Here is a 13,723-nt window from a genome sequence, read left to right on the forward strand (position 1 = left end):
AACATTTTATGTTGTGTGAATGACCATGGTCTGAAATTCAGAAGACCCTAGCTAGCTATAGGAGCTTGAGCCTAGTGATTCAGACAGGGACAAGACCATATAGCATTGTAGCAGACACTGTTCAGGATTTGGGTCTTTATCTTGAAATAAATAGCCACCAAAAAATATTAAGTGGGTAAGTAACATAATTAGTAGAGTTTATATATGGCTCAGACGGTAAAGAATCTGCCTACAATGCGAGAGCCCTGGGTTCGATCCCTGGATCGGGAAGATCCCCTGGAGAAGGGAATGGCTATCCATTCCAGTATTCTTGCCTGGAGAATTCCATGGGCAGAGGAGTGGAGCGACTAACACTCATTTGATCTGAGATATGTTTTAAAAATAATAATGTGTGAGGTATGGATTTTAGAGCAGCAAAATTGGGAGCACAAAGACCAGTTAGATGTCACTGGTGAATACAGTGGTGTGAACTCAGGGAGTGGTAACAGTGCTAGGAATAAATATTTTGGATTTGAGAACTATCTAGGAGGCAAAATCCAGAAGACATAAACTTTAACTGAAAGAGAAGGTAAGAGATAGATGTCAAATGATTCTGGGCATTATAAAACTAGATGAATACTAGTGTCATCCATTGAGAAAAGAAGCATTAAAAAAGGAAAACATCTGAAATATGGAAAGCTGAAAATCTTTCGGAAATATCAAGTTAAAGATGAATCTTTAGGATAAGATCTTATTTGAGGGCAAACAGAGCTGCTTTCTCTGTCAATGAGATCTGTTGTTTTATTCATAGGAAAAATGAACTGACATGAAAATTACATTTAATTATTACAGATGTTTTCCAAAACCCTGTCCCTTGAGTCTCTGCTCCAGCTTATTTTCAGTTGTCATCAGAAGTGTTAATTGGGCATTATAATACACACACACACACACACACACACCCCACATGTTACATGTGTGCACACCTCTGTCGTTTATAAGCTTTTCCTGCTCAAACCTGTTATCTATAGCATGGAGGAATTACTTTACAATTCCTTCAAGTGCAGCTATCCCTAAATACTCAGTTCAAAAAACTTAGCTCTATTTAACAGCTATCTCAGAATATAGTTCTTTTCACAAATAAGTCTTTCTGCTAATACTCACTGCCACTTCCTAAGTGCAAGTGAAAATCACTCAGTTGTGTCTGACTGTTTGCAACCCCATGGACTATACGTAGCCCCTCAGGCTCATCTGTCCATGGAATTCTCCAGGCAAGAATACTGGAGGAGGTTGTCATGCCCTTCTCCAGGGGATCTTCCCAACCCAGGGTTTGAACCCTGGTCTCCTGCACTGCAGGCAGATTCTTTACCAACTGAGCCACCAGAGAAGCATTTAACACTCTAAATCTTGTTTGTCAAAAAGATTGATTTTATCATAGGAAAAAGCATAATAAAGGCTTAGCTTTGGGACAGAGGCTAGAGAGGGGTAAAGATCCAAATCTATATCTGACTCCTAGAAAATCAGGCTGAGAGATGGGATTAGTCATTTGGGAACATTGCATATGAAGCAGGAAACACCAGAAAACAAGAAGACCAAAAATTACTTCAGTCCTTGCCTCCAGCAGAATGAATGTAGAGTTGTCCTGCAGCCAGTCCCTCACCCGTTTAACTCCTGTGTTGAGAGGGCTTGTCAATTTCACTTTGGTCAAGTCTCTGGGAAGCCCATAAAAACATCTACGTAGCACTGGGGAATTAAAGTATGAAAGGAAGGGTACATTTCCAGGCCACTGTAAGGTGTGAGGACCCCTGACTGGATTCCCCTGTTTTACCTCCTCCTCAGTGCCTACCTCTTTGAACTGGGATACTACCTAGACTTTGTAGAATCTACTCTTAGTCCATTTAGATTATTCTCCTCCTGGGTCATTGAGGTAGGCACATTATGATTGTTTCCATCACTTGCTATTTTGAGCTTGAAATCAAGACATGAGTGGAAGATCTGTCAGACATTATTTTATTTGTGTCTTATTTCCATAAGACATAGGGCACATACTCTTGCTAATGACATTCTGTATGACTTTAAACCACGTGGGTTATTTAGACGGACCTCTTGGAGTGAAATAATGCATATATATAAAGAATCACTTCTTTTGCCACCTTATTGAAGAACTCAGTTGTGAAAAATAGTATGGCGTTTCCAAAATAGTAGAAAATGCGGATGACAGTTGAAATGATTTTGGTAAGAGTGAAACCATTAGTAGATGTCTCCTCCCATAAGTTCTGTTGATGCTGATACAGAAATTAGACAGCTGATACAGAAATTAGACAGTTGAATGAGCACTACTATTTTGGGAAAAAATCCATTTCTAGTCTTCTGAGTTTAATAAGTGGTTATCATAAGTATAGATTTAAAATGACATTTCCAAAATTGTTGTAGATTAGAATTCCAACTAGTAAAAATGTTTATGTTATGATTAGCTCCACATATTTAATAGGCAGGGTTCTGGACTCGAGTTTAAAATCCCTGCTGGGCCAAGAAAAATCTACATAAGTGACCTAAACAGAGTAACTTCCACTGAATTCCAGTTACTTTCTTCTCCCTACCTTTGCCTTTCCCCAGGCTCTGGCATGCCCTCAATGGTCATTACTGTGGATATTTTGGACAGCGCAGGATCTTTGAACTATCACAGACGAGTGATTTTATTTTGCCTTGTGATGTTACTGAATATCCCATAGAAATAAAAGAAGAAAGCAAATTCACAGAGAAGAAGCTAACATATGAGTATCCTCTGGTATTTGACAGGCAAAGGTAAGAGCATTTGGTATTCTTTAGGTGAGCAGATGAAATTAAACTATATGATACTGTCACACTGTACTGAACATGGAGAATTCAAAGATGAAAAGCCCAGAACTTTTCAGTAACTTTGCAACTGAGGGAAAGGGGGAAATAAGTAAACAAAAGCTATAATTTGGTATAATAGTACCTCTAGGAACATGAGTTCTTAAAATAATCACAGAAAGGCAGACAGGATTTAACTGAACAAAGATAAAGGAGGCAACTGCCTAAGCATACACACTAAATAGTGAAAGACCATGTTATAGTCTTTCAAGGCTTGGAGTCCAGGGAGCAAGTAGTGAGGATATAATATCTTGCATAATATAAAGCAAGAAAAGTCTATAGGGGCTAAAGCATAATAAGACTGTAAGGCCCAACATAAGGATTTTTAACTACAGAAATCACTGTGATACAATACATAAGGAGAAGAGGAGGTCTGAAGAAAAAGATGGTGAATTTGGTTTTGGACAGGTTTAAGTCCGAGATGTTTGTGGGACTTCCAAGTGGAGATATTTAATGAGCAGACAGATCTGTCTGGAGCTCCCCAAAGAGGTCAGACTATAGGTAAATGTTTTGGTGTCATCAGTTCAGTTCAGTCCAGTTCAGTCGCTCAGTCATGTCCGACTCTTTGCGACCCCATGAATCGCAGCACGCCAGGCCTCCCTGTCCATCACCAACTCCCGGAGTTCACTCAGACTCACATCCATTGAGTCAGTGATGCCATCCAGCCATCGCATTCTCTGTCGTCCCCTTCTCCTCCTGCCCCCAATCCCTCCCAGCATCAGAGTCTTTCAGCATAGTAGTATTTTCAATCTGGATAAGTCACTCAGGTCCTGTATACAGAGTGAGCAGAAACAGAAAACTGAGGAAGAAATCAAGAAATGGCCTGTAAAGAGCAGACCAAAGAAGAGAAACCAGTGAAAAACTTTAAGAAGGAATATCCAATAGGTTGAAAGGAAAGCCAGAAACAAATGGTGCGATGGAAATCAAGGGACGAGAGAGGAAGAAAAGTGAAAGGACATATTTGTAGAATGTGGTGGTGAAATCACATAGGACAACAGAAAAGTAAACAGTGGATCCAGCATGTCTGTCAGCTGAAAGGTCACTAATGATTCTAAGTTTCAAAGAGTGATGGGTAAAAATTGCATCGTCATGGCTGAGAAATAAATGGGAGCTGTGAGGTGATGACAGCATAGGTTACTTTGCTAGGAAGTCAAATAGCTGTAGGACTGAAGAGTTTGTTTCTTGAGTTTGCTTGTTTGTGAGGGAGACTTGAGCATGCTTATAGGCATAGGGGATGGAGAACAGTCCCCAGTAAAGAATAAAATACTGGTGAAAAGTTGTTTTATGCTTTTGCAAAGCTCAGTTCTGGTTTTGACTGTGACTGAATATTTGTCATAATGGAAGTGACCAGTGCTCATCTGAGCTTTCAGCATCAGCAAAGCCCAGTCCTAAATGGTAGATGTCTAAATGTCTAGCCCTCACAGGACTAGAATACCTAGACTGGTAATATCCAGCAGATCACTCCAGTATTCTCCTTTGCTGGTAGCTCAGCTGATAAAGAATCTGCCTGCAATGCAGGAAACCTGGGTTCAACCCCCTGGTTGGAAAGATCCCCTGGAGAAGGGAATGGCTACCCACTCCAGTATTCTGGACTGGAGAATTCCTAGACTATCCATGGGGTCAGAAAGAGTTGGACACAACTGAGCGACTTTCACTCATTCACTCACTCACTTAGAACTGGGATAACTGACAAGATGAGTCCAAAGTGGAAAGAATCAGAGAAGACCATCTAAGATAGAGTCTTTTAGGGAAATCCTGAGTAAGTCAAGGCTGAGGAGACACAATGCCATCATCTAGCCCAAAAGTCAGTAGAACAGTTGTAAACAGGAATTGAAGCTAAGAGTCATAAGCCACACAGAACTTGGTTCAAAACAGAAACAGCTGGGGAACAATTAACAAGGGTTCCAAATGATTGCCAAACCACACTGAAGTGTTCAAGGCTTGTCTTAGCTGGGCAGTAAGGAGCACTGGAGAAAAATCTGGCTAAAATGTAAGAAGTGTCATAGTAAAGCCAAGATTCATCAGGATATGGCAAAGTTCACCAGGCAAAGTTGATGAGTCTCCTTGGGTAAATTGCTGAGTCTTGAGAATCCATGTATCTTAAGACTTAAAACACTATATTCTGATCTGTTAATATGAATCTTATTTACTATTCTCTTGAGTTCCTTGAAGACTAGGAACATGTTTTATGTATCTTTATATATCCAATTCTTAGTTCAGTGCTTAGCACATAGTAGGCACTCAAAAGATACTGTGGAACAAATAAAGAATGATTAATAGAGAACTTTACAAGCAGAGGCAACAGATATAAATGATAGATACAAAGTATGAAACAGTATGATATATTTGGGATACGTTAAAGTAGGATATATGTTTACATTTAGAAGACATACGTATACATTTTTAAAACTTAGTTATGACTTTTAAAATATATACATAAGTAAGTTTTAACTATAGTGGAAGTTTGATCTGAGTCACAAAAAATCAAACATTAGTTTTGTACCAGAGATTTCTGGTTTTGTTTTATTTCCCCCAGTGGCTATTAATGAAGTTAACGTCATGGAATGTTGAGGTTCAGTAGAAATCTTAGCGATTTCTTTGGAGGGAACTCGGGGAAGTGAAATAAGAGTTAAGTGCAAAGGTCACATCATTAGGACTGGTGCCATGGGAGCCAGAGAATTTGGAGGCCCAGACAAAGGACATGATGGATACTTGTTGAGTAGGCATAGGTATGTCCTTAACTATGTTTTTAATATGTGTGTGTATCTTTATATGCAGATGGCAAAAAATGAGCTCGATGTCTTTGCTCTTCAAACGTACACCTCCTAAGGCCTTTGAAGTGGAACATGATTTTAAGTTTTTCAAGTCTCTTTCTTCTCCTAAGGTAGCTTTAAAAAACAAAAAAAAATCACTTTGTTTTTGTTTTTCTGAATTTAATATGTCCAGTGTATCAGTTTCCTATTGCTGCTGCTACATGTCAATAGAAACTTGGTGGTTTAAACCATACAAGTTAGTTATTTCACAGTTCTGTAGAAGTCTGACTTGCATCTCACTGGTGTCGCCAGAGTTGTGCCTCCTTCCGGAGCCTCTAGGCAGAATCTCATATTCCCTAGTTTGTGGTTCTCTTCCTTCACCTTCAAAGCCAGAAAATCCTATTCTTCTGTGATCTCGTCTCTCTGAACAGTTGGAAATGTTCTCTGCTTTTAAAAACTCCTGTGGCTAGATTGGGCCCACTTGGATGACCCGTCTCAAGTTTCTTAATGTTAGCCACATCTGCAAAGTCCCTTTTGCCAAATGAAGCAATATATTCACAGATTTGGGGTGGGAGGAATAGTGTGTGAATATCATTGGTTGCCATTATTCTGCCTATCACAGATAGAAAAACTTCTCTTCACGCAGAATAGGAGAGAAATGTACATTGCAATTTATTCTATTTCAATTTCTAAAACTTCTAAAAAATGAATATAGCCCATGAGCCTTTAGGCTAAGGTCTAAATGTTTTCAAGCTGTGGTGCTGGAGAAGACTCTTGAGAGTCCCTTGGACCGCAAGATCAAACCAGTTAATCCTAAAGGAAATCAACCCTGAATATTCATTGGAAGGACTGAGGCTGAAGCCACCTGATGCAGAGTCAACTCAGTGGAAAAGACCTGATGCTGGGAAAGATTGAAGGCAAAAGGGGAAGAGGGTGTCAGAAGATGAGCTGGTTAGATAGCATCACCAACCTGATGGACATGAATTTGAGCAAACTCTGGGAGATGGTAAAGGACAGGGTAGCCTGGCATGCTGGAGTCCATGTGGTCACAAAGTATAGGACACAACTTAGCGACTGAACATCATCACCACCAACAACTGGCATTAATTAATTAAAATGGATTTCTTCAAGATCTTGCACAATACAAACCAAATTTACCTCTGATTAAAAGTTATCTCCCATTTCTAACCTATAGTTGTCTGACCCTCTATGCTGCTGCTGTTAAGTCACTTCAGTCGTGTCCAACTCTGTGCGACCCCATAGATGGCAGCCCACCAGGCTCCCCTGGGATTCTCCAGGTAAGAACACTGGAATGGGTTGCCATTTCCTTCTCCAATCTGCTGCTGCTGCTGCTAAGCCACTTCAGTCGGGTCCGACTCTGTGTGACCTTAAAGACGGCAGCCCACCAGGCTACCCCATCCCTGTGATTCTCCAGGCAAGAACACTGGAGTGTGTTGCCATTTCCTTCTCCAATGCATGAAGGTGAAAAGAGAAAGTGAAGTCGCTCAGTTGTGTCTGACTCTTAGCTACCCCATGGACTGCAGCCTACCAGGCTTCTCTGTCCATGGGATTTTCCAGGCAAGAGTACTGGAATGGGGTGCCATTGCCTTCTCCATCTCCAATCTGACCCTCTATAAATCAGACTAATTGTTTTTTCCTGAACACTTCTCTCAGCCTCCTGTCCCTACAGTCCACCTGGGCTACCCCTGCCATATCCATCATCTCTCTCTCTCAAAGTCCATCGTACTTTGCCATTGACAAAGTATTAGTATCCAGTATAGGAAAAAATCAATAATGAGAAAAGATGGTCCAGTTTAAAAAATGGTCAAATACTTGGATACCTCACAAAAGAAAAAAAAACAACAATAAGTAACTGAAAAGATGTTCAGCCTCATTAGTAATCACGGAAACACACATCAATAATATTATAAGGTAGCATTTTATACCCACCAGATTGGCAAATATCAAAAAGTGTAAAATCGGTGGGCATTTAGAACAATCTGAACACTAATCTGCTGGTGGAAGTAGTATAATTGCTAGAATCACTTTGGAAAATTATGTAACAGGCATTATCTAGTAAATTGAAAATAGGCATACTCTACTAAGTATCAACAGAAATTCCTAAACATGTGTTTAGGAGGCAGGAACAAGACAGCTCCTAGCAGTACTATTTATAACAGCAAAAATCTGAAAGCAGCCTAAATGCTCATCAATAGTATAACTGGTAACTAAATTATGGCCTATTTATAAATTAAAATACTATGGAGCAGTAAAAATAAATGAACTGGAATAACACTTCCCTACTTGGATGGATGTTTGAAACATACTACTGAATAAGACAAGTTGTGCATAAGAATATATACATAGTCATTTCATTTTGATAAAAATAGAGGAAAGGCAAAAGTAAATAAAATACTGTTTTGGCAAAAAGTTATATAAAAGGTAAAATTATATAAACAAAAGCAAGAGAGTCAAGAACACAACATTCAGATGGTCATTATGTTCGAGAGAAGATGAAGAGGACTGGGCACGGGACACACTGACAACCTCGAGCTGGGGGCATTGTTCCAGTTTGTAAAACGGAATATGTCATTTTTCACAGCATCAACTTCATGTTCAATAAGTATTTGACACTTTCCAAATGAAACCATTTTATAAGCCCTCGCTTTCTGTCCAAAGGGAACTCGGATAGCTTCGCCCAGAAGACAGGGTGACAGGCAAGAAAGAGATTGGCTGTGGAATGTAACAGACTTCTGTTTAATTTCAGGCGTTATTTTATCTAAAAACTAATAATCTAATATCTCAAAGAGTTTTTTTGAGGATTAAATGAGAAAATGTATACGAGGTACATTGTAGGCATTCAATAAATGTTAACTCCACTTTCCCCAAAGCCCCAACCTCTCCCTGCTTTGTGTCTCATAAGAGGTTCACTTAGCATGTTCTACACTGAAGTAGAACTTTTGGTATACTGACTCTTACTTCTCCCCTCCACCAATAAATCATAAGCTCTTTATGGACAAAGATACAGCACGTAACAAACGCTCGATTTTGTTGAACAGCACAACCTAAAAATAAAGATTGATATTCAGTTTTAATATTCTTTTCCAATTTGAAGTGGTGACTGTTAAAGTAATTTAACTGAAATGTTAAATAAATTTGGGGAAATCTTTAGAAAGGTTTTAAAGCTCTTGAAACAACTGAATGTACTCAATATTATAAGGCTTGGCCTCTTCTGACCACATCTTTATCTTCTCAGTTGGTTGGTAAAATAACAAAGGTTTAATGCTTGATATAAAAATACATTTCACATAGGAATCTGATTTCTACTAGCAATTTTATTTTTCCCATTCCTTTTCATTCACAACTGTATAACATTTGTTCACTTCTTTTCATTTCTTTTTGACATATTGTTATTAGTAATAATAATACAATAGATTTAAATCTTACATTTGAGTAGCACCTTACTATATACATTTTGTCCTCATAAGTTGTCAACAGGGGAAGAATTTGCTTAAGATCATGCAACTAATAAGTGGAAGAGTCAGAATTTGATTCCAGGAATTTTGCCACTGATATAATGTGCCCTTTTCATTAAACATTCACTCCTCTCTTTGCAGATTCGAAAACATGCCTTGGAAGGTTTCATGGCTGAAAACAGAGAGGCAGGGATTGTTTTTGGTTCTCTGCCCATATACAGGGTGAGTTGGAGGTATCTAGGACTAGAGTGATTCCAGAACAATTAGGGAATCTGGCATCTCATTCCTGACCCTGAGCAAGCAATCACATGAACCAAGCAGAAAGATGATTCCATAAACATGCTGCATCCAAAACCAGAGAAATCTTTGGTTTTCTGTGTCAGTGGCTTTGACCATTCTCTGTCATTCCACATTGAACAATACTACAGAAAAGTATTTCAAACTTTACCCTGGTTCTTCATCACCTATAGGATAAAATTAAATGTCTTTAGCCTAGCATTCTCATGATCTGACCTCCACCTGAACTGTATAACCCCATTTTCCACCATGTTCTCCCATGTACCCTACACTCCAGTGTGCTAACTTACCTTTCCTTAAGCATCACTGCTCTTCCCTCTACTGTGACTTTGCCTGTGCTGCTCCTCTGCCAGTAACTCATCCACCCCTTGTTTCCCTCCAAATCCCTACTTCTCCTTCAAGTCTCCAACCCAGATAACCTCTGTTGTTTAATTAACCAAGAATAATAAACCAAGGACAAAACATTGCACCCTAATTTTAACATATAATATTGTTTTATAAAATGTTACTTCTCTTTCCCAAGACCATGTTGATAACCTCCTACAGGTATTAAACAGTTAAGCTATAGATGTTGCCAAGGGGAAAGCATCAGAATTAATAGTGGACTCCTGGGATGGTGGGTATATTTTAAAGCAGTTGGACCTTCTCACTCCCTATCCCCCACCCCTGAATCCATATTACAGAATTTATCACCTTAAGTATGTCTTATTCTTTATTTATGGCTCCTAGGTACCAAGCCCCACTAGTTTAAGATTCCTTCCACTAATTGGCTCAGAAGCACAAAGGGAATCTTCAGATGGCATTCATGGAAAGAAGAAGGGAGGCCATGTTCAACATGAAAAAGTGAGTTAGTACTTTGAATTCCACAGTGTATACCATTTTCGTTTGGATTGTTTCTTATTTCTGGGCCTAAAATTATCTCAGGTCTGACTCTGTCTACAAATATTCTAGGATGTATATGTTTTAGCTCAGAGGTTATATGTTTTGAGAAGGAAAACATAAATTTCCAGGACATACAGAAAAATCAAGCAGGATCTCTGAGCCTGAGCAAATTAACATCCTAGAGTTAATTTCAAACTTAGGTTCACTAACTAATTTTAAAAGCCAGGCAGTATGGCAAGACATAGCTAATGGCTGTGTAGCCATCCTTACTTCCTAACATTATTGTACCTGTAGGATGGAGCCAAGATAACAGTAAGTTTCTGGCTCACCAGCCAAGTCAAGGAGAATGTTTTCTATGTATTAGTAGGAAAACTAACAGAAAACATTATAGCTAACATGGTATTTTTATAAATTATTCTTTGATTTTGACAAAGATCACAAAGAAAATATACACTCATTTTAGAACTGGGAAAAAAATGGAACCAAAATGGTGATTTAAATGATTTACCAAAGATTATATAAAATTAAGTCATAACCTGAAGTCAACTTTTTACTCCAAATATGCTCAATCTCTTAAACAGCCTAAAAAACTAAAACCTTAAAACTGCTCTATTAGTTCTAGGAAGTTTGTATGAGCCTAATTTAAACTATGGCCATGTATCTAGTTATTCAAATTGATAAAATATTAAGAGGAAGATCTAACAAATAGTAATTTTTATTTTAATTTTAATTTTTTAACCACAACACACGGCATGTAGGATTTCTTAGTTACCCAATCAGGGATCAAACCCAAGCCCTCTGCAATGGAAGCACAGAGACCTAACAACTGGATCACCAGGGAATTCTATTTTCATTTTTTACTTTATAGTTTATATTGGAGTATAGTTGATTTATCAATACAATGTTATATTAGGTGTACAACAAAGTGATTAGGTTACATATATACATACTTCTAGTCTTTTTCAGATTCTTTTCCCATATAGATTATTCCAGCATATTAACTAGTCTCCTCTGTGCTATACAGTAGGTTCTTGTTGATTATTTTCTATACAGTGGTATGTATATGTTAATCCCAGGGCTTCCTAGGTGGCACTAGTGGTAACGGATCTGCTTGCCAACGCAGGAGACGCAAGAGACATGGGTTTGATTGCTGTGTCAGGAAGATCTCCTGGAGAAGGAAATGGCAACCCACTCCAGTATTCCTGTCTGGCAAATTCCATGGACAGAAGAACTTGGTGGGCTACCATCCATGAGTCACAAACAGTCGGACACGACTAAGCACACAACATATGTTAATCCCAGTTCAGTTCAATTCAGTTCAGTTCAGTCGCTCAGCCGTGTCCGACTCTTTGAGACCCCATGAATTGCAGCACGCCAGGCCTCCCTGTCCATCACCATCTCCCAGAGTTCACTCAGACTCACGTCCATCAAGTCCATGATGCCATCCAGCCATCTCATCCTCTGTCATCCCCTTCTTCTCCTGCCCCCAATCCCTCCCAGCATCAGAGTCTTTTCCAATGAGTCAACTCTTCGCATGAGGTGGCCAAAGTACTGGAGCTTCAGCTTTAGCATCATTCTTTCCAAAGAAATTCCAGGGTTGATCTCCTTCAGAATGGACTGGTTGGATATCCTTGCAGTCCAAGGGACTCTCAAGAGTCTTCTCCAACACCACAGTTCAAAAGCATCAATTCTTTGGCGCTCAGCCTTCTTCACAGTCCAACTCTCACATCCATACATGACCACAGGAAAAACCATAGCCTTGACTAGATGGACCTTAGTCAGCAAAGTAATGTCTCTGCTTTTGAATATACTATCTAGGTTGGTCATAACTTTTCTTCCAAGGAGTAAGCATCTTTTAATTTCATGGCTGCAGTCACCATCAGCAGTGATTTTGGAGCCCCCCAAAATAAAGTCTGACACTGTTTCTACTGTTTCCCCATCTATTTCCCATGAAGTGATGGGATCAAATGCCACGATCTTTGTTTTCTGAATGTTGAGCTTTAAGCCAACTTTTTCGCTCTCCTCTTTCACTTTCATCAAGAGGCTTTTTAGCTCCTCTTCACTTTCTGCCATAAGGATGGTGTCATCTGCATATCTGAGGTTATTGATATTTCTCCCAGCAATCTTGATTCCAGCTTGTGTTTCTTCCAGTCCAGCGTTTCTCACGATGTACTCTGCATATAAGTTAAATAATCAGGGTGACAATATACAGCCTTGACATACTCCTTTTCCTATTTGGAACCAGTCTGTTGTTCTATGTCCAGTTCTAACTGTTGCTTCCTGACCTGCATACAGATTTCTCAAGAAGCAGGTTAGGTGGTCTGGTATTCCCATCTCTTTCAGAATTTTCCACAGTTTATGTTAAATCTCTCCCCTCAACCTTTCCCATTTGGTAACCATAAGTTTCTTTTCTAAGTCAAGTGAGTCTGTTTCTGTTTTGTAAATAAGTTCATTTGTATAATTTTTTAGATTTCACATATAAACAATATTGTATCTGTCTTTCTCTGCCTGAACTACTTCACTGTGATAATCTCTAGATCCATCCATGATGCAACAAGTGGCATCATTTTGCTCTTTTTTATGGTTGTTCCATTGTATATATGTACCATATCTTCTTTATCTATCCCTCTGTCAATGGACATTTAGGTTGCTTCCATGTCATGGTTGTTACAAACAGTGCTGCAATGAACAATGGGGTTCATGTATAATTTTGGCCCATGTTTTTCTCTGGATATATTCCCTGGAGTGGGATTGCTGGATGATATGGTAGTTCTATTTTTAGTTTTTAAAGGAACTTTTACACTGTTATCCATTATGGCTGTATCAATTTACATTCAAATCAGTAGTGTAGGATGGTCCCCATCTCTCTACACCCTCTCCAGTACTTATTGCTTGTAGACTTTTTGATGATGGCCATTCTGACTGGCATGAGCTGGTATCTTGTTGTAGTTTTGACTTGCATTTCTCTAATAATTTGTGATGTTGAGAAACTTTCATGTGCCTCTTGGTTATCTGTCTGTATTCTTTGGAGAAATGTCTATTTAGGTCTTCTGCCTATTTTTTAATTGGTTGGTTTTTTTTTTGATACTGATAAATACAAACTGCAGGAGCTGTTTGTAAATCTTGGAGATTAATCTCTTGTCAATTACATTGTTTGTAAATATTTTCTCCCATTCTGTGGGTCATTTTATTGTTTTGTTTATAGTTTCCTTTGGTGTGCAAATGTTTTTGAGTTTAAGTCCCATTTGCTTACTTTGTTTTTATTTCCATTGCTCTAGGAGATGGATTGAAAAAGATATTGCTATGATTTAGGTCAAAGTCTATTTTGTCTAAAACATAAAACTCTAAGAGCTTTATAGTATCTGGATTTACATTTAGGCCTTTAATTCATTTCAGTTTATTTTTGGCTAGGACTTCCAAACCTATGCTGAATAAAAGTGGCAA

The 13,723-nt window shown here is 38.7% G+C and overlaps 1 protein-coding gene across 1 annotated transcript in view; it reads left to right on the plus strand.

Moving 5' to 3' along the window:
* WDR64 (WD repeat domain 64) overlaps positions 1-13,723 on the plus strand; it is a 123,156-nt gene that overhangs the window by 105,712 nt on the left and 3,721 nt on the right. Inside the window, exons 25-28 of the mRNA XM_040263575.1 lie at positions 2,593-2,781; positions 5,650-5,755; positions 9,242-9,322; positions 10,127-10,240. Of these exons, the coding sequence (XP_040119509.1) occupies positions 2,593-2,781; positions 5,650-5,755; positions 9,242-9,322; positions 10,127-10,240 (490 nt within the window). The remainder of the gene's footprint in view (positions 1-2,592; positions 2,782-5,649; positions 5,756-9,241; positions 9,323-10,126; positions 10,241-13,723) is intronic.

Source organism: Oryx dammah, unplaced genomic scaffold (genome assembly GCF_014754425.2).
Source record: "Oryx dammah isolate SB20612 unplaced genomic scaffold, SCBI_Odam_1.1 HiC_scaffold_21, whole genome shotgun sequence".
Taxonomy (NCBI): Eukaryota; Metazoa; Chordata; class Mammalia; order Artiodactyla; family Bovidae; genus Oryx; species Oryx dammah.